The sequence below is a fragment of the Siphateles boraxobius genome, unplaced genomic scaffold (assembly GCF_051911475.1).
Source record: "Siphateles boraxobius isolate OS27281-9 unplaced genomic scaffold, OSU_SipBor_1 77, whole genome shotgun sequence".
NCBI lineage: Eukaryota > Metazoa > Chordata > Actinopteri > Cypriniformes > Leuciscidae > Siphateles > Siphateles boraxobius.
The window spans coordinates 20,812,128-20,833,791 of NW_027509205.1; the positions used below are offsets into that span (position 1 = coordinate 20,812,128).

Below are 21,664 nucleotides of genomic sequence, written 5' to 3' on the forward strand. Positions count from 1 at the left end.
AGCAAGACCATTCATACAATCAGATACACCAAAGCCTCTCATTTAAGAAAAAAATTAGATGTTTGAACTTTTCAGAATTTAAGAAATGCCTTAAATTCTTTCTTAAGACTTTTGTGAATCTGATCACTAAATTTGCCAGATTTGAAAGGTATCAGGCCTGATATCAACCTCATTATGACTTGAAACTGCTCATGGTGAGTCCCACAGTTTTCCCATAATTCATTTACATGTATTTCATCAGACAAGGCAGAGCAAACTTGATGCAGAGTCCTCTGAACATCATTACTCAGAGTCAGTGGCGTGAGCCAGTCCCTCAGGGGCAGAAGGACGGGAGGACCAAAAAGGGCGTGAAGATATTCACGTGAAGATTCTCGGCAATAACAACATATTAGATCTCATTAAACGACGAATTAAACCCAATGTACTATTTACAGTTTTTTTCAACTGCTTACACACAAAATCCTTAGCCTACTTGTCACACAATTTCTGAAACCTGACATTCAAAATCCATAACCACACACCAAATCTGCAAAACAATACACTAATTCTCAGCATTCGTCACAGGTTTCAATTTCAATTTTCAAACACTTTTTGCAAACCACAACACACAATTCTATATGTAACTCAGCAAAATCTAACAGGAAGTATCTTGATTTCCTATTTCAAACACAACGAAAATGCCACACTTTCATCAAAGCCTCACACACACTCCTCACACGAGCAAACACTCATTGCTTTACTGAACACCAACCAATCATGGCTTTAGAATACACCTATAAATAGGTCAAAGGTCAAGTTATAGGTTTTTCAGATTGTTTAATACTTTATTCACAACCACAAATGCTTACAGTAAAAAACTAAAATGTTTGGATTCAATCAGGCTTTTGTACAGGAATGTTCTATAGGAGCTCATGAAAGAAGAGCTTTAGGTTTTGAATAACTGTGTGTATATATCCAAAAATATAATATTATGGCAAAGGCGTTTGCAACGACAAAAGTTTGCTTTTGAGATGTGTTTGTGAAGACTTGAATGTAGCGCCTCATTTTGCAAGAGATGTGAGGCATTTTGCATTCTGTGTGTGCAATTCTTGGATTTGTGTGTAAAGTTATGAAAATGTAAGCAGTTAAAAAAAAACTGTAAATGGATTGATGGACATCGTAATGTTATTGTACTTCTTATTTATGATTTAGAATAGCAACTCATGTAATGGAGCAACAATTTGCCTCTGATTTCAAGCATTTGTCTGCGATTCTGCAAAATCTGTCGGCGAGTGAAAATCGGGGCTAAAGTCGTGCAGTGTGAACTCGCCATCACCTGCACGTCAGACTGTGCGGGAAAAATTTGTCTTAAACAATTCAGGTGATATTTATATTTATTCATACTATACAAAATACTGTAAATATGTTCATAATCTGTAATTTTTTATTCTGACAAAACCCAACTGTGACCATATATTTTTATAGTATTTTCATATCTTTTATAATTTTATTTGTAGAATTTGTATTACTATGTTTCACGAGTTCACACTTACATACAATTAAAGAAAATAAAGTATAATGCGTATTTGGCGTGCTGTCCGGGGGGAGGGCTCCGAGCTCGGAATTTGGCCCGAACCCAGAGTACCCCCCCCCCCCCCCCCCCCCCCCGTATGTAAAGTGGTTTAGGACTAGAAGAGTGGAGAAGGGGTGGTGGAGGGATGCTGCTAAACTGTCAGAGAAATTAGGTGAGACTGCTGAGTCTATACACACACATTTTAATCATGATTGTTGAGTGCTCTCCACCCGTGTTAATTATCTGAACGTGCTTCTCCCGAACTTTGTTAATAAAACATCATTTCTTGTTGTATCTGTATTTGTATATGTATATGTGCACTGGAAGCTTCAGTACCAAGGAAAATTCCTTGTGTGTGCAAGCACACTTGGCAATAAAGCTCTTTCTGATTCCGATCCTGAAACTCACGATGACGGAGAGAACAAAGGTCTCAGGATTCAGGTCAGTGCTTCTTTAATTTTTTTTCTTATAGTTCTAATCTATCTATCCTACAGTATATATTCATTAACTTATTTTACATTTTTACAAGTTTTTAAACTCGCAAAAGCTCAATACTATCCATATATTATCGTAGAGGCGGTATTAACATTGTTTAATTCTAATAGGCTAAACTTATTAAGTTTAATGCTAATAACATGGCATTAATAAATAGTGAATGTTATTTTATGAAGTTCAGTTTTAATCACTGATTAGTCTGAAAGAGAAAAGCTGTGATTAATTGTTGAGAGGATTTGGTGCCGTCTAACGGAGTAAGTAGATTCATCATCACCCGTGTCACTTCCTGATCAAACTCAGTTACAATCCTATGAATGTTCATCAGACGAGCTCGAGCTACAGGTGCATTATCAAGATTTATAACATCACTTATATTAATATCTCATGCCTGTTCAAAATGTGGGTTTTCATCGTGTTTTTCATCAGTGTGGATGGTAAGATATTTTAAATCTTATATTGTTTCTATTCTTTTAATGGTTGTGGTCACGACTGTGTAACTTGCTGAGAAACTCAACAGGGCAAACTGACACAAGTTGTACAAATACAATTTAGGATTTTCAAACATTGCATTAAATTGGTCTAACATGAAATTGTTTGCAAAATATCAGAACATTATTGTAAACTCAACTGCTGTGTTACAAAAACATTAAACTTGTTTATTTTTATCAGTTACACAAACAATTTAAATTGTACACCATTGACTATTTTTATTAAAGTTTAGATAGATAGATAGATAGATAGATAGATAGATAGATCTACTGCTAAACAACATCTAGTTTGTATGACAATAGTTATTTCTATGTAACTCAAATCAAACCTGTGTTCATGTTGTTCAGTGTGTGGACAGGCTGATGCATTAGAAACAGTTCAAGTGAAGGAGGGAGAAGTCATACGTCTACATCCAGGAGTTGATCTGAAGGACAACTTTCAAATACTGTGGTCTTATGAAAGAGACAATCGAAGTACTCGTGTCGCACAGATACATCAAGGGAAAAGTTACACACATTATGACGAGAGGTTCACTGGCAGAGTGCAGATTGACCAAACGACTGGAGTTTTAATCATCTCAAACATCAGGACCAATGAATCTGGACCCTTTGAAGCATTCATTGTTATTAACAGACAGATCTCAAAGCTGAAGTTCAATGTTGCTGTATATGGTCAGTTTTATTTGTAATAAACAATACTAATGTTAGAAATGTCAGTGGTCTGGTAATATTGGCCTAGTTTTTCATCAGCCGTCTCATCAGTTACTGTGCAACAATCTACAGTCCTTCAGTCTGTCTTACACTCAGCTAATGTTTCAGAGCAGAGTGAGACCTACTTTTGTGTTTTGTAGTCTGAATGACCAATAGACAGACAAGACTTTTAGATTTGAGTCTATAAATTCAAGACTAAACAAAGACGGTTTTGCCTTTGAACTCGACAGGTTCGTCACAGACGATCACCACGACGAGCACCAACCAGACGCGAGCGCTTTTCCCTCCAAACAAAGGTATAAAACACGACCACACGAAGCTTCCGGCCACAATACCCTCTGTGCAGCTTCTGTCTCTACAAAGACATGTAATAACAGATATTTCTCAATAAGTCTCTTCTGTTTCAGATTGTGCAGAGCGTTGTTGTGGCACTGAGGCTCTGATTCGACTAGTTCTGTCTGGTCTGGTGGGAATCGCCACGGTTTTCTTTCTGGTTGATCATGTGAGGTCCTGTTAATCTCAAAGGAGATTCCTCTGTGTGATGATGATGATACTTTCATGAAATGTCACAAAATGCACTTTGACATTAAAAGTGATTTTGCCGGAAGGAATTGCCAATTGATAATCATTGATAATGTTATTGACTGCTGGCCTATAAAGATTAACAATTAATATGAAATCACAATTATTAGATTGTCACACAACACATTGTACAACAAGATGTTTCTCTGGCATTTCCTTTTAATTTTAAAAAACATTTTACATTTGTGTTTGTTTTCCAGGAGTTCTGAAATGCTAAACCATATGAAAAATGTTGAAGTATATACAAACCTTAAGATACACTGCGTTTACTTTCCTATATACACAACATTTATATTGAATCAACTTTTTAATCACTTTATCATATGTGGAGCTAACAGGTCTGTCTCTATTATTGTTGTTTGTTACATTTTATAAAACCTGTCGATGTAACCCAAATCAAATCGGCTGTCTTGTTTCTCTGCATGTACTAGATGTTATAATACCATATGAGAAAGTTAATTTAATATAAACTGTAATATGTAATATAAACTTTTTATTAAATTAATTTGTTTAAAGGGATAGTTCACCCAAAAATTAAAATTCTGTCATTAATTACTCACCCTCATGTCGTTCGTTTTTAAATGTTCTTTTGTTCATCTTCAGAACACAAATGAAGACCTTTTTGATGAAATCTGAGAGCTTTCGGTCCCTCCATTGACAGCTACGCAACTACCACTTTTAACGCTTCAAAGACTTCGTAAAGATATTGTAAAATTAATCATCCACATATGAATTGAATGGTTTAGTCCAAATTTTCTGAAGAGATCCGATCACTTTGTATGTTGAACAGATTGAATTGAGAAACAGTTTAAATGGGAATAAAAGCCGAAATTCAAAGGCCACGTCTTCAAAGTTCGAACCGAGTGTTGTTGTTTTGGGGAATCAGGAAACAAAAAAGCAAAAGTTTATTGAATAATCTTAGTTGACTTCATCTGACCTGAACACATTCAACAGGTGTAGAATAAAAAAGCAATAAAAAGACAATAACACATTTCTGCTTTAATGCAAATGCCATTTAATGCAAAGACATTTTACATTTTTCAAAAAATATATTTTGAAGATTAAATCGGTTTACAAAATGTGCAAAAGTTTACAAAAATATTAAGGAAAATATACATTTACCATATATTTACAACATACACATATAGTATTGAACTTGGCAAGACAACAAGCCTAACCTCGTGGCAAGATATACACAAATGGTTTGAAGTTAGCAGTGGGAATAAAGGACTGTACACAAACGGGATAATGTAAACCAAACTTAAATTTTAGCGCAAATTAGGATTAGCGCCAATAAATAAATAAAAATCTCATTATGTGCAATACATTTAGAAGGTTAAATAAATAATTGAAAATAAAATGTGTCTGCAGAGTAATCAAAAAGGTGTGGGGGAAAATAAGCAGCAGAGAGGAAAATATTTCTAGATCTTACAGCAGTTCAATATAATCTATTTTATTTGTTTCTCACATATTATAATCAAAGGTGGAAAGCAACAATTTTTTTTGGCATGTTCCCAGAGGAAATGGGATTGGGATGTGGAACCGCATAGAGGTCTGCATTCCTTTGACACAACGGACTATATTACATTTTTGATGGAGGGAAAATACTGACATTTGCCCAGGAGCGGGAGAGAGAAATGACTCTGCAAAATATAAATATCTAAAAATAAAATGTTACTCTTATTTGATTTATGTTTTAAGTTATATAAAGTTATTCATCTATTGCACACACATACACACACAAAAATAAAAAGGTGAGACAGAATCATACTGGTATGGGACTGAAAACATTGTGTACATCTATACTTGGGTGAATTATCTCCCACCCGAATTAGCAAATGTTGGTCAGTTAAAGTGTGCTAGACAATTAGTCCCCTTTATTTGGCATCTTAGTAAATCAGGGCCTAAGAGAAAAAACTTCATTTACTAGATCCAAAATGGAGGACAGAGCTTTTTTCACAGTGTGCTGTAACATGCATCCTTCATAAGAAACAACAAGAATACACAAAAATCACATTTCACAAATTTAGACAAGTTATTCCACATAATAAAAAGAATAAATAGAAATAAATGCTTTAGGTTAAAATACAAGAATAATGACTCTTTTGAATTTGTAAACTATTGCACATGTATTGCACCGAAGGACAGTGTTGTTCTGCACTTCATAATAATACATTTAATTTTTATAGCACTTTTCTAGACACTCAAAGACGCTTTGACAAACAAAACAAGGTATATAGAAATGGTTTCATAACTAGCACAAGAATTGAAGAACTGGGAAAGTCTGTTAACGGGAAAAAGCAAGTTGAAAGAGATGAGTTTTGAGGGCCAGTTTGAAGGATGTTCAGGTGCTTGTGTGTTTGATTTGGTCGGGGAGGGCGTTCCAGAGGGTTGGTGCAGCAGCTGAGAAGGCTCTGTCGCCCCAGGTCCAGCGTTAGTCCTGATGGTCTTGAGTGTGTCAGCACAAACGGACCCGAGGAGGCGGGCGTGAGTGTGGCGGCTCAGTAGGACAGAGAGGTGTGGAGGGGCAAGGTTATTATGTGCTTTATATGTGAGGAGAAGTATTCTGAGGTTGATCCTGTGTTTGACTGGGAGCCAGTGAAGGTTGTAGAGGACAGGGGTGATATGATCGCCGCGGCGGGTGGAGGTGAGAAGGCGGGCAGCCGAGTTCTGGACATATTGAAGTTTATTGATGATTTTGTTTGGTAGTCCATAAAGAATGCTGTTGCAATAGTCCAGTCTGGAGGAGATGAGGACATGGATGAGTGTTTCAGCTGCAGTGGTAGACAGAGTTCTGTTTGTGTATTATTGCAATTCCGACGCCACGCCCCTCATGTCGTGGTTTGTCTATGTATGTAAATCCAGTTGGTGTAGTTTGGTTGAGATAGAAGTATTCAAGTGGTTTTTGCCAAGTTTCGGGTTAAGCAGAGGAAATCCAGATTATTGTCCAAAATAAATTCACTGAGGATGGAGCCTTTGTTGCTAAGAGAACGGGTGTTAAAAAGAGCAAATCTGAGGGGTGGTTGGTTTTGGGTAGACTGTTCGGATTTGACTAGAGTTTGTAGGCAGGCTGTGCTGTATGTTGTGCTGTTTGTTGTGATGACGTAAGTGGGAAGCGACAGGGCGAGCGTTGGACCGGATGGATGGAATGTGTGGTTGAACCAGGAGTAAAAAATTGTTCTACGGGAGCTTCGATGGATGTAGCGGGGACGACGTAGAAGAACAAGCTTTTTGATGATTGAAATGCAGGAGGTATAGGGGTGTTCAGCTTGTATAGTTGTAATATAGAGTATGTAAATTACATAATTAGCAGGGAAGGGTAAAAACTACAGTCACACGTTAGCTGATGGGAAAGTTTCGACACGACAGGACAGTCGGCGAAAGCCACGGTGGACGAAGCTTGGAAAAGATTAAGTGCTGGTGGACTGAACGTGGATGATGAGCAGAGGAGACAGGGACTGAGAGGTCGACAGTGTCAGCCACTGTCAAGTAGCCGAAGCTGTCGAAGCAAAAACTGTCTTCGGTAGCTAGTCCCCTACTGACTTGGTAGCGGCTAGCAGATGCTAACTGGAGGCAGCAGTCCCAGGCAACGAGGCCTAACTGCACCCGGGCAGCAGCAGACTGTCCAGGGGTCTAGCAGACTGTCCAGGGGTCTACCTCGCAGTAACAGTGCTGGAGAAGATGAAATGGTGAGGGAATCCAGGTTCCAAGCTTCAGAGAAGCAGTGGGCGATTTAAAATGGCGACAGATAACTGAGCCAGCGAGTGTTTCCCGTTGAGAAGGGCAAAAAGTTTGTGGAGTTACCCAGGGATGAGCCGCCGGTTGGGGGTGATGCTACCACGGGGAAGTCCTGATGGCAGCAACAAGAGAGCTGGTGGTGCTGGTCAGGGGTAGAAGCCGTCGTAGGATGAAAATGATGACAGGTAAGATGGCATCCAAATGGGTAAAATCCATGTACAGATGGTGCGGTACGGGTGAGGTACAGGATTACAGTTGACAATGGTGGTCAGTAGAGTTGAAACGATAACGGCAGTATAGCAGAGGGATAGCGTTTGGATGGAGAAGTGGCGAACAAACGTGGGGTTTTCATGGGGTTTTTCATGGTCCCAGTACATTTGTTTTTTTTCCCTACACTTCATCTGTAATGAGAAAAAATTACAAATTATCAAACAAAATTGTTTAATTATTGAGTTCAATAATTGAATTAAATTATTGATTACTCCTAAGGGAGTAAAACGTCCTCATTGATATGAAAATGTCATGCAATATATACTCCTGGGTAGGGTTGGACCAGCCATTCGTAAGTTCTTAATTAAAGGTGCTGTATGTAACTTTTTCACTCTACTAAAGCATAAAAATACCATAATATGTTTGCATATATTGAGGAAAGATGCTCACAAACAAGTTCACATACTCGTTTCTCTGAAAAACACGTCTACAGCCAGTTATTTTACTTTTAAATGTGCGTTTCCAGGCTGGAATGTTTGTTGTTGTTTTGGTCTGTTAAACTGCCAGTTTTCATACCAGTTTTCATTGCACTCGTTCCTTTTGCGTGTGCTCAAACTGGCAACCCGTGTGAGAGTCGAGTCAGAGGAGGCAGGAGAAATGACGATCTCTGACATTTTGAATTGGACTGCAGTACCTATTTCAACCACTAGTTGTCATTAGCCGCGTTTCCACTGTCGGGCCAGGGCCGGGCCAGGTCTAACAGCGAGCCGAGCCGGGCCACTGGCCTCGGGCCTCAGCAAAGCCAAGATAAGAAGATGGAGGTTCAGCGGCGACAACGCCGAAAGCTTATGTTGGCTGCAAGGCGAAAGAGAGCGATCCAACGACGTGCGATTCGGTTACAGCGAATGCAGAGTCGCCAGCAATGGATGGAAATGGTAAATATTTTATAGTATAGTTAATTCGTATCTTGTAGTCGATGCGAGCATAACTTCAAATCATATTGCATGGAGTTGTTTTTATGAGCTTTTCACTAACTTTACTATCTGCTGAAAAGACAAATATTATGCTAGCTTATCATATCTTGCTTGCTATATTAATAAAAATAAAGTTAGGTGTTAATATTAAACTGTCATTGTATTATTCGTTTAATACATTTATTTATACCCATGATTATGAATATATGCATTTACATTTCGCATAATTAGGGAAGTAATGTTTACAGTACCACTTTGCAAGAAAGTAAAGTATGTAATGTATGGGTTAACATGAACGAAACATTAGCAATACATTTGTTACTGTATTTGTTTATCTTTGTTAACGCTAGATTTTCAAAAAATCAGCTGTTGGTTTGTTAGTTTGTTCACAGTGCGTTAACTGACTGACCAGTACAGGCGATTCTCCATTTCGAGCAGCGATAATTTTGCGCGATATGAAAAAGTGAAATGTGCATCTTGCCACAGATCATAACTTTCCCTAACACCGATAAACTCCGCCTTTTGCCTTGACCACGCCTCTAGCCCGAGCTGGCCTGCTTTGGCCCAATGTATTCGACGGGCCAGAAATCCTGGCCGTTGGCCCTGAGTAAGCCCCGCTCAAGCACCGGAAGTGACAGTGGAAACGCGGCTGGCCCTGGCACGCGCTAGCACGGCTCGGCCCTGGCCAGGCAGTGAAAACACGGCTACTCTTACAGACTGCACCTTTAAATTGGAACTTACTTAAAGTCCACACTATAGGCTTAGTAACTCCTTACTAGTTTGTAACTAACGCTGAACTTTATTCGCTTGCACCATTAGTTCTTATGTCAAAAAGTCATAAACTCTCAGTAAAGTTATGCTTAGTCACATAATATGCCATTTACTCTCAAATGATCTAATAGCGACCTTCAAATACATGAGCAGAAGTTGTTTAAATGTTGTGAATTTCAGCTTATCCTTTATTTTAACTTCCTTTGCCTCACCTAACTAATGGTAAAAATTTGTTCATTAAAAATGTCCATTAAAGACGCTACTTAATCATGACTAACATAATAGGTGTGTTTATATGCAAATAACATTCAGAAACTGTATTTTAAACTAAATTGAGAAAATCAATAAATACTGATAAATATATATTTATTAATCATGACTGATTTTATTTGACATGCACAATAGGAGCGATGTACACAGAGCCGCGCTGTAGGACGGGTTCGTGTTGAAGAGCCACTAACAAAGCAAGTTTATTCACATAATGTTCTCTCTCTTAAAATATTGTCGGGTAAAAGAAGAGTATATTGATGCAGTTCGGTTTGTCTGCTGTTTTATTCCAACAGTTCTCTTGATCTGAGGCTTATTTTTTTAGAGTTTAATGGTGCAACACAAAAATATTTAGTAGTGCGCAAGTTGTGGTCATTTACATCAAAACTAGGCTAAGTTGTTACTTGCACACAGAGGGTAGCATCAGCCGGATGTAAAATTAGACGATGTAAAACACCTATGCAGAATTAATACCTGTTGCACCTTCTAGACATAGCGCTGCCTCCGATTTTATGTTAATTTAACTAAAGTTGAAGTTGTTATCTTAACAGCTTTGAAATACATGATGTTAAAACTGTTAAATCATTTTACTGTAATATTGTACGGTACAGCATTATTACAAAACCAAAGTGAATAACTGTACAAATTAAGTTATAATTGAAGTATTCAGAGTTCATAATGAACACTTTGATATTTGTAATACACTAGTTGAGGTCCACTGATCTGATATTTGCTACTATAGTGAAGATGAATGCAAGTCACTCACACTTTTAATAAGCAGGAAATAACCTAACTATCACTGCGGTAGATTGGATGGATGTGCATCATCTATGCCGGCCATCACTGCCTCTAGTCACAGTTTAGATGGTGCAAAAGGTGTAAATACTGATCACAAGGCTGGCAGTAGCTGAGCTTGGCTTATGGCTTATAGCCAACATTACTTACAAACTGTTTTTATGCCCCAGATTTATAATTCAAAACTGCTTAATGAAACATACTTGGGTTTGGCACCAAAGTGTTCATCTCTCTGGGATCTTCCACCTGCTGGTTTTGCTCTCGGTGGCAAAACATCTGCAAATCAATCAATATTAAAATTTATTTAATTATCGTGACAAATATAAGCACTTCAAAAAGAACAGCAAGTGTGAATGTTCAAGTGTATATAATTCATACTATATTCAACAATAAAACATGTGAACACCAGTGAACTCTGAAAACAGCTCATTAAGTCATCTGAAGTCATATGATATATAGATATATAGAATACAGCAGATCTCAAAGCTAAAACACATGGACTAAAAACCACAAAATATGCCAAGCCAGTTAAAAAATAAAATAAATAATTAAAGCTGCAAGCAGCATTTAGCGGTGTTCAAGCAGTTAAGGCATTTATGATTTTTAACCACACAAGCATCAAAAGACATTAAGTTTTATGTAGCAAGCATTTAACCACTGACATCATAGATGGAATCGACCATGTTTTAGCATGATTTACCATGATATACCACATTCTAGAATGATTTATGATGGTTTTGAACATTATGATATGAACATTATATGATCGTAGATGGAAAAGACCATTTACAGCTAATACAGGCAATTTACCATAGGAAATACATGGTTTTGAAGCTTTTTAATCTCCATGAAACTTTGCATGCTTCTTCGCCATGTTATGACACATATGCTCATCAATTTTTGTGAAGTTTGGACTTTTCGTTTGACTCAACGGTCGATGTGTTATGAGCAATTTAGTACTTTTGGTTGCTGTAGCGCCACCTATGGGCCAATCAGGGTCATACTCTGATAGGTTCTCCCCAAAAGTGTGGCCTACCATCTGACCGAGTTTCAAGTCTCTAGGCCTTAGGGTTTGGGCTGCATGATGCGTTTTAGGGGATTTTTTTCTTTCAAATAGCAATTACAATAGGTTTTCAGCACTTCGTGCTTGAACACCTAATAATAATGCAAGCAGCAACAGAAGCAATGTTGTTACGCAATAAACCATGGACAAAATGTTTTGTAAAAAATAAAATAAAAAATGTAGGACAATTTATCCTGCAATTTATTGTCTTCCTAAACAAAGTTTTAAATGAGCAAAGTAAACCGTGTTCCTGCTGTAATACTTACCCTTCGGAGAGAGACGAAGGCTTTAGCTGTTATTGCATCTCGTCCAGCTCTTCTAGCAGTTATAAAATCTGCAATAACTAGTGCAATTACAAGAACTACAAGAGCTAATATAGCTCCTATAATTCCAACAGCCACTTTAGCTCCAGTAGATAGTGCCTCTCCAGTGTGTGGCTGTGTTTCAGGATTTCTGGTAGTGTAGACTGGCTCTGTAAGATACAGCAGGAACAAAAAACATTAAAAACTGTTTTTCAGCTTTCTTCAAATGTTGTTCTCGTGATTGAAGACTGTCATAACTGACAAGCCATAATGAAAATGTATGACCTCTAACTCTATTATGGCCTCCTGAACCACCTAGAATACTCCTAGCAATTATGAATAGCACTTCCACATTTAGGAAAGTAAACAGTAACACCGTGTTTGATTAGATTAGAGTAGCATGGAACGACACAAAAGCAAACAGACCCAATTATAATCAGTAATGCTGAAACACTTGATGTGGTGCGCTGTGATGAACAGTAATATTTATATTTCTGACAAACTTCACACATATAACTTAAATTAGACTAAATGTTAGATTAGATTAATTAGATTAAATTATTAAATTAAAATTAAAATTAAATTAATTAGATTAAATAAGACTAATTAGATTAAATGTTTATTTGAATTGCTTGAGAAACCTGAAGTTGTTGTTTCCATTTGTTCATATTTCTATTAAATTAATAATATGCATCTTTTTAAATGAGTGTCTTGCAATAGCATATTACTGTTTGCTAAAATATCAAAATTGTTATTGAGAATTGTTAAAGGGATAGTTCCACTGTAGTCTCTTGGACTATTTTAACGATGTCTTTAATAACTTTTCAGGGCTGGCAAGTTTCAATCCCTTAGAACAGTGGTTCTCAAAGTGGGGTCCGCGACCCGTTGCCAGGGGGTCCGCGAAATAATTTTAGAACCCTATGAACGGAATCGCGGAGTCCAGTCAGACCATCGGGGACATTCTTGGCAGAGCGCTCGTGCTCTCTCTCTTTCTCTCCCCCAGAAACGCGCGCGCATATCCAGAGAGAAAAGTGAATCCGCGAATATACAGAGTAGCCTTACCTAGTTGTAAAATCAAAGTTAAGAGGCTAGATTTAAAATTTTCAGTTCTTTTTTTTTTCCGTCAGTTTATTTAAAATCTTTTAAATTAATATTGTTTAAGACGTTTAGTAGCAATTGCCTATGTCATTTGTAATGGATGCCCGTTTCCGCCACTGAATACAAAAAAAGAAAAGAAAAGGTAATTGTGACTTTAAAGTCAGAATTGTGAGATTAAAAAGTCACAATTTGCCTACCTTTTTTATAGTTTTATATGGCGGACACAGGCTTTGATTCTCTTTGATAGGCGGCATAGGCCTACATGAGTAAAAATGAATGAGCCTTTTGCCTTTACACAAGAGCGTCATCTCCAGAGCTGCTATGAGTCACTTTGAGAACGTTTCAGCATTTAATTTGATACAAAAATAGGGGCGGTTCTAGGGTCAGTGGATATTCGGGCTTTAGCCCAAACTAAAATTGGGTATTTTTATTTAAATTAATGAATTGATTATAAAAGCGATTTAAGGGAATAAAGAAAAAGAAAGGCTTATTGTATTAGTGAAATAATTAGAGCTGTCAAATATTAAATCTTTATCTACTTACATTTTTACCAGGCGTTCGTTCACTGTTAACATCCTTCTGTGAACGGTAAGCCCCGCATTCTTTAATCATTTTGACATTGATGAGCTAACGTTAGACCGCTGAACTTTTAGTCATCCAACAAACAGAGCGGTGCGTAACGGAGCAGCATCAGAGCAGAGCAGCATCAAGAATATCAAATACATTGCAGTGAATCTCTTATTCTTATTTGCGAAAAGTGTAGAACTCGGTGAGCTCGCGCAAAACACATCTTCAGCACAGCGACTTGTTTAAACGCCTCTGATTGGCCGATGCGTTCAACAGTCATGTCTGTGATTGGCTACAATGCTCAACGCTGCAAAAGCACGTAGTAAATACCTTTAATGCAAAGGGGAAAATATAAATAAAACTATAATATGCACTTTTCATGATTAGGGAATCACGGCAGCTGTAATCTTATTCACATTTGTTTTTCTGGTTAATTGTTTTGCTCTATGAGAAAGACAAGGTAGCAAAATATTCAGGGCTTTACTAAAAACATTCCGCCCCTGGGCCTACATAAATAATAACAATACAAAACTTTTATTCACTACAACCCGCCAAATAAAAGTTTGGTTTAACTTAATTACTAGGATGTGTTCTGCAACAGTGTTAATTCTGTTATGATTTGTTGATTGTTCTGCCATTGATATAAGGTGCAATGAGTTCATTATTTTAAAGCTGATGCACGTAAAGTCACATTACATAATTTAAATGTTATTTTAAATGGAAGGTTCACCCAAAAAAATGAAAAGTGTGTCACCATTTGCTCACCCTCAAGTTGTTCCAAACATTTCTTGGAGTTTCTTTCTCCTGCTGAACACAAAAGAAGATATTTTGAAGAATGTGGGTAACCAAAAAGTTTCTGGTACTTTTTTAAAAAACATATGGAAGTCAATGGGGTCCACCAACTGTTTGGTTACTGACATTCTTCAAAATATCTTCTTTTGTGTTCAGCAGGAGAAAGAAACTCATTCAGGTTTGGTAAAACTTCAGGGTGAGTAAATGATGACAGAATTTTCATTTTGGGTGAACTATTATTTTAATGTAAAATGTTAATGTTTTAATTTTAATCTAGGGAATTTTACTGTTTGGTATTATTAGAACAAGCCTGTACTTGCTGTTGATTTTATGAAAGCTTTTAAGATAAATTACTTAGTGTAAATGCTATTGAGTCCAAATGCAATCTGAATAAAAGACCCACTGTTTACAAGTATATAAGTGGTATTAACATGATAAACTGACATGTGTTTCTGTTTTATAAAACAGGTCATACGTTTTTAGGGTGAAAAAGACTACAATGCAATTAATTCCAATGGCATTTAAGAGTACAAATAGTTTTAAGCATATTAATCAGTTTAATTAACAATTAATAGACAGTTATTGTTATGAGGGGGTCCTTGGAAATTTTTCTCCGCTCTAAGGGGTCCCTGAACCCAAAAAGTTTGAGAAGCCCTGCCTTTGAAGCCTATGGAGGAGTGATCCAGCTCTCAGATTTAATCAAAAATATCTTAATTCGTGTTCTGAAGATGAACGAAAGTCTTACGGGGTTGGAACAACATGAGGGTGTGTAAATACTGACAGAATTTACATTTTGGGTGAACTAACCCTTTAACTTTCACTGTTAAGTATTGAAATTAAAACTTGTATAACTTTCTTACTTAAGTAATAAACTTTCAGGAAAGTATATAAAGTTTTGTAGACAAATGTGTATATGTTTCAGATGTGTCAATTATGAGTAATGTGTGTAAAAATAAAATAAAAAAAAACACAAACTGACATACAACACAGAAGCACTACGCTGTTAAACATGTGAACTAACTCGAGGCCCAAAGAGAAGGAAATTAATAGTTAACAGAAATTCGTTATTTTTTAGTTTTTTTTTGCGCACAAAAAGTATTCTCGTCGCTTGATAAACTTAAGATTGAGCCACTGTAGTCACTTGGACTATTTTAACAATGTCTTTAATAACTTTTTGGGGCCGGCAAGCTTCAATCCCTGAAGAAGCCTATGGAGGAGTGATCCAGCTCTCAGATTTCATCAAAAATATCTTAATTCGTGTTCTGAAGATGAACGAAAGTCTTACGGGGTTGGAACAACATGAGGGTGAGTAAATACTGACAGAATTTACATTTTGGGTGAACTAACCCTTTAACTTTCACTGTTAAGTATTGAAATTAAAACTTGTATAACTTTCTTACTTAAGTAATAAACTTTCAGGAAAGTATATAAGGTTTTGTAGACAAATGTGTATATGTTTCAGATGTGTCAATTATGAGTAATGTGTGTAAAAATAAAATAAAAAAAACACAAACTGACATACAACACAGAAGCACTACGCTGTTAAACATGTGAACTAACTCGAGGCCCAAAGAGAAGGAAATTAATAGTTAACAGAAATTCGTTATTTTTTAGTTTTTTTTTGCGCACAAAAAGTATTCTCGTCGCTTGATAAACTTAAGATTGAGCCACTGTAGTCACTTGGACTATTTTAACGATGTCTTTAATAACTTTTTGAGGCCGGCAAGCTTCAATCCCTGAAGAAGCCTATGGAGGAGTGATCCAGCTCTCAGATTTCATCAAAAATATCTTAATTCGTGTTCTGAAGATGAACGAAGGTCTTACGGGGTTGAACAACATGAGGGTGTGTAAATACTGACAGAATTTTCATTTTAGGGTGAACTATCCCTTTAAATAAATGTATTAAATGTCCATGGATTTTCACGATTTACATTAACAAGCATACAGGAATGTATCATTTGTCCTGTGGTCATTTCTGATCAACACCAATGATAAGATGTACAATAAAAGCACTGCAATTGTAATAAAGATCTGAGCAGGTTTTTCTTGCATTTCTCATTTCTCACATAAAGCTATTGAACAGCTTATGCCATATGCACTACTTTATACTTTTATGGTGTTTTGCAAGTACTTTTTATAACCTTAATTCTCATTCATTTTCATAAAGTGTTCAGGATAAAATTCAAGAAAATATAATTGTGTTAGCAACAACAATTTTCATTTTCACTGAATCCAGGTATAAGACAGAAGTAAAAATATTTCCTAAATCGGGGATTTGTGGAAAAAAAAGTTTTAAAAAGTTGAGGAAAAAAATTAAGATAAATTAAAAAATGTAACTGAAATAAATAAAAATAAAACATAAAAATTATTATAATATTTAAATTGATAAAGAAATTATTAAAATATTATACATGATCCAACTGAATATAGGCTACTATAGTGAGTATGAAAAACAATGTAATAGAAACAAAATATTAAATAAATATTATACACATTTTGTGATAAAAGTATTTATTTTTATTGTATAATTTGTGTTTTTATATACGAAAATATATAATTGCCTTTTAAAGTTTAGGATTGTGGTCCTTCACATGAGGATAGTCATATTTGGTCCAGTGTCATCTAAACAATTGAAAACTCCTGTTTTAAATCATCCAAATTGAGTTTATATATTTTGAGACTTGAAAAGTTAAAGATGTTTGATCACTCACTTGGTTCGTCATGCCTACATTAAAGTTTGATTTGACGATCTTTCCTTTTCTAGTGGCTACACAATTACGATTATATATATATATTTGTTTATTTATTTTTCAATGTTGCTGCATAAGTTTTGCACAATGTAGGCTACAGCATTCCAGAACAAAATTAGCTTGTTAAGTCAGTGCTCTTGCTCTCTGACACATCCACTATGTCATGACGCAATGTTACGACTCAACGTCACTTCGATCCCACACAGAAGTTACTTGAGTTCATTCATTGAAAGCCCAAACTCTTCTTCTACTGTTAATGTGTACAAATATCTACATACATTTTAATAGCATGCAGTGGAAAATTTCATTTTAGCTTAAAGGAGACAAAACAGGAAATGTTCTTAAAGGGATAGTTCACCCTAAAATGAAAATTCTGTCAGTATTTACTCTCCCTCATGTTGTTCCAACCCCGTAAGACCTTCGTTCATCTTCGGAACACGAATTAAGATATTTGTGATTAAATCTGAGAGCTGGATCACTCCTCCATAGGCTTCTTCAGGGATTGACACTTGCCGGCCTCAAAAAGTTATTAAAGACATTGTTAAAATAGTCCAAGTGACTACAGTGGCTCAATCTTAAGTTTATCAAACAACGAGAATACTTTTTGTGCACAAAAACAAACAAAAATAACGACTTTATTTCAACTGTTCATTTCCTTCTCTTTGGGCCTCGAGTCAGTTCACTAGTGTGATTGCGTAGAGCTATGAGAGTGAGAGACGTACAACAACAGAAGCTTACGCTGTTACACTAGTGAACTGACTCGAGGCCCACAGAGAAGGACATGAATAGTTGAAATAAAGTCGTTATTTTAGTTTTTTTTTGCGCACAAAAAGTATTCTCGTCGCTTGATAAACTTAAGATTGAGCCACTGTAGTCACTTGGACTATTTTAACGATGTCTTTAATGACTTTGAGGCCGGCAAGTTTCAATCCCTTAGAAGCCTATGGAGGAGTGATCCAGCTCTCAGATTTCATCAAAAATATCTTAATTCGTTTTCCGAAGATGAACAAAGGTCTTAAAGGGGTTGAACAACATGAGGGAGAGTAAATACTGACAGAATTTACATTTTTGGGTGAACTATCCCTTTAATATGTACAAAATATGTATACAATTAAATGGCAATTCCATGCTTTCCCAAAGTTTTTAGACACCCACATACGTAAAAAAATGCTTTAAAAAAACAACAATTATTTCTCACAATAAGCTACATTCATGTTGCTGTTCTCTTGCTGTCCTGTGACATGATGATGCAACAACTACAACACATTACATGAGACTGAGTTATAGGCTACTTCAGAAAATAGACAATCCGACATGCTAGTAAAATACTTACGATACACTGTAACGTTGTAAATCTTGTTTTTCGGCTGTGTACCGCTCAGTTTGCTGACCGTGTAAAGCCCCGCTTGACTGAAGCTGACGTTCAACAGGATCAGCATCACATTCCCTCCATCTAGGGTGACCACCATCAAACAAACCAAATGTGGGACAATTATAAGTTTGTGTGGGACGATGTGGGACATGTTACCAACACTAAAACATAACCTGAAACTGTTATATAATGTTTATCTAACTTAATAAAAACATTTGTATTCTGCCTTTCAGCTGATAAAAATGTCTTTGTTCATCAGTCCCTTCTAGAAAACACCATTACATCACAACATAACATGTCTTTATTTTACATGACGTTTAAATTCAACATCACTGAGCCCAAAGGCAGCGGGCATCATGCAGATCATTATTTTTGAAACATTTCTGACCAAGTCCAACTAAAATCCAACAAAATAAATAATGAACAAATAAAATATAAACCAACGTCCAACATGAATTTGGATCATTGACAGTCTTATTAAGAATATATTAAATCCAAAAACGTCATATTTTCCTTTTAAGAAACGATTAATTAAAACAACCACAGAAGGCAACAAGTTGATAAATTCTGTTAAATTAAAAATTTATTCTAACGAATTATCCATTTGTTTTTCTGACAGGGATGGAACGAATCACCGCTAAACATTTTGATTGACAGCCGTCACAACCTTTGCTTTCAACCATTGGATAGGATTTTAAAAACCGCTGTTGTATGTGTACTTCTGATGAAGCGCTGTTAAATAGGTGAAAAACTACGCCGCAAAAAGAATAAATAAAATGCTTTTTTTTTAAAAAGGCAAAAGAACGCATGCACGTTTTCTTAGTATGATAATTGAAAACAACAGACTGATGAAAATGCGGCACATTTTCTCAACATGCGACTTGCGGGACAAGGGGTGAAAATGCTGTGCGGTAACCTACAACGCAAAGCGGGACGGCTGGTCACCCTACCTCCATCATATATCAGAGAAACTCCGGAGTCCTCCTCGCGTTTACAGTCTTCATTATGGCAGATTAACTGTGCTATCGGTTCCTCCAAGGAGCCTTTGAGACGGGTTACCAAAACCTGAGGGTCTTCGTCCGATTTCTCGATGTGAATAGAGATGGTGAGGTTTTCTCCTTCAGAAACCCCGAGCGACTCTTTATCTTGATCTTTATCGTCATCAGCAGCAGCAACAATGCCTAAAAAGTATTTACACCGTAAATATACACAGCAGCACCCGGTGTAAATTATTAACATGTGAGAGTAACTTTCAAACCGCCACATAACTTACCAATCCTACACGTTACTAATACAAAGAGTATCATCTTGGAAGACATCTTGATAATGTCCGATGACTCGACTTTGGTAGAGCCTTATCTATCACCAACGCACGCGACCTGCTCAAACCAGAGTTAACTTGTCACTGAATAGAGTATCACAGTCCCGCCCACAGCCCGAGAGAGCTTAGGTGCAGGAAGTAAATTTCCCATTTATTTCTCCCATTGACTTTTCGATAAAATCCGTATCTAAAGAGTTTTAAAGCATGTCTGAGGATAACCAGCTACGGCTGAACATAAGCATACAACATATTTCGAGTGAAAAAACGAAGAGAAAATCCCCCCCAAAAAAATGTCAAAGGTACAAGACTGTGTACTAGGGATGGGGAAATGAACCCTCGTGGAGCAATGAGGAGATGGTGCTCGATGCAGAGCCAAATGGGAGGAGCTAGAGCTCGAGCTCCCCCTTTTCTGGAGCTCCAGCTCCACCTCGCCAGAGCTCTAGAGCTCTAGCTCACCCTCGCTGGATCTAGTGGACAGAACATGACGCGCTATCAAGCCTGTTAATGTTAGTGCGAGTTTCACCCGTGATGAAAGTACAAGTTTGTTTTGATGCGCAAGATGCTGGCAAACATAATATTGTATTTTTCTCAAATATTTGTCATGATTATGATAAATTATAAAATTATTTATCGTTTCTGTGACAAACGCGTAAACACTTAATAAGAACATTGCTCACACTATGGCCCTCATTTATCAAAAGTGTGTACACCAAATTTCCAGCATACACCTGGCGTAGCCTACACCCAAAACCACGGTGACTTTGAGATTTATCAATATGGACGTTGGCGTAGCCTACGGCACGCTCAAATCCTACGCCAGGTCAGGAGGTGGTGTACATGTACGCACGTTTTGAGTTAGTGCGGAAATGCGCAGAAAAACATTTCCTAACACCACAAAACGCACTGACAAACTAAAAGATATGACATAGGCCTATTATGACCCACTGTAAAAAACAACAACAACAACATAGTAATTATAAACTTCAGTGTTTATTTTTGTGCAACATGCCCAGTAGAGATGCGTGGATGGGCTATTATTTCATCCGCAACCGCATCACAAAACTCATCATCCGTCCGCCATCCATCCGCACCAACGTTTTTGACCAATTTTCCCGCCCGCCATCAGCTGATACAAGGCGCTATTGATGACAGCCGCGAGACTAGAAACCGCCCGCCACCCGCCCGAATTAAAAAAAATGTTTTCGTCACGTCAGACTCATCCGCCAAACCGAGGAGTCCGCGGCTATAACAGCCAACCGCGCATCTCTATGGACTTCAATGTTTAATTTGTGTGACTTTACCAAAGCATTTGATTTGTAGGCTTATGTATTCCTTCAGTTGCGAGCCTGTGCACTTTACCTGACGTTTCAAAATGACATTCTTCTTTTAAATAATAATAATAATAATAATAATAATAATAATAATAATACAAATAATAATAATAACGACATTCTTCTTCTAAATAACAACAATAATAAAAATCATAATAATATTCTCCTCGTTCGGTGTCAGCTGGAGGCTTGGATCCGGTGGAACTCCCCCAGTCTGACTCTGGCTCCTCTGACATTTAACAAAAAGAGACAGGGTTGTGTAAATTTATATATTCTAAAATATAAAGAATATTTTGTATAAATATTTTACTATACATTCTCTTCAATGTAGCCTACATGTATAATCAAATAAAATGACACAACCTCTGTTTCTTAGATGTCAGTTTTAATGATCAATGTTTCATATTTTTAAAATGAAAATGTTTTATATTTCGTGTTGTTATAAATATATACGTTGCCTGAACCACATTTGTGTGGCCATTAAT

At 36.8% G+C, this 21,664-nt stretch overlaps 1 protein-coding gene across 2 annotated transcripts in view; it reads right to left on the minus strand.

Moving 5' to 3' along the window:
• LOC143725548 (uncharacterized) overlaps nt 1-20,216 on the minus strand; it is a 66,666-nt gene extending 46,450 nt beyond the window's left edge. Inside the window, exons 1-7 of one of the 2 annotated variants that reach the window (XM_077218028.1) lie at nt 19,801-19,912; nt 19,478-19,708; nt 18,489-18,608; nt 14,379-14,420; nt 11,913-12,118; nt 10,787-10,859; nt 4,820-7,967 (exon numbers count right to left, since the gene is read on the minus strand). In XM_077218028.1, the coding sequence (XP_077074143.1) occupies nt 7,957-7,967; nt 10,787-10,859; nt 11,913-12,118; nt 14,379-14,420; nt 18,489-18,608; nt 19,478-19,708; nt 19,801-19,846 (729 nt within the window). In that variant the 5' untranslated portion in view covers nt 19,847-19,912 and the 3' untranslated portion in view covers nt 4,820-7,956. Of the gene's footprint in view, nt 7,968-10,786; nt 10,860-11,912; nt 12,119-14,378; nt 14,421-18,488; nt 18,609-19,477; nt 19,709-19,800 lie in introns of those variants that run through there. The other variant, XM_077218029.1, reaches the window with a different exon arrangement.
• Between the last annotated feature and the right edge of the window lie 1,448 nt (nt 20,217-21,664).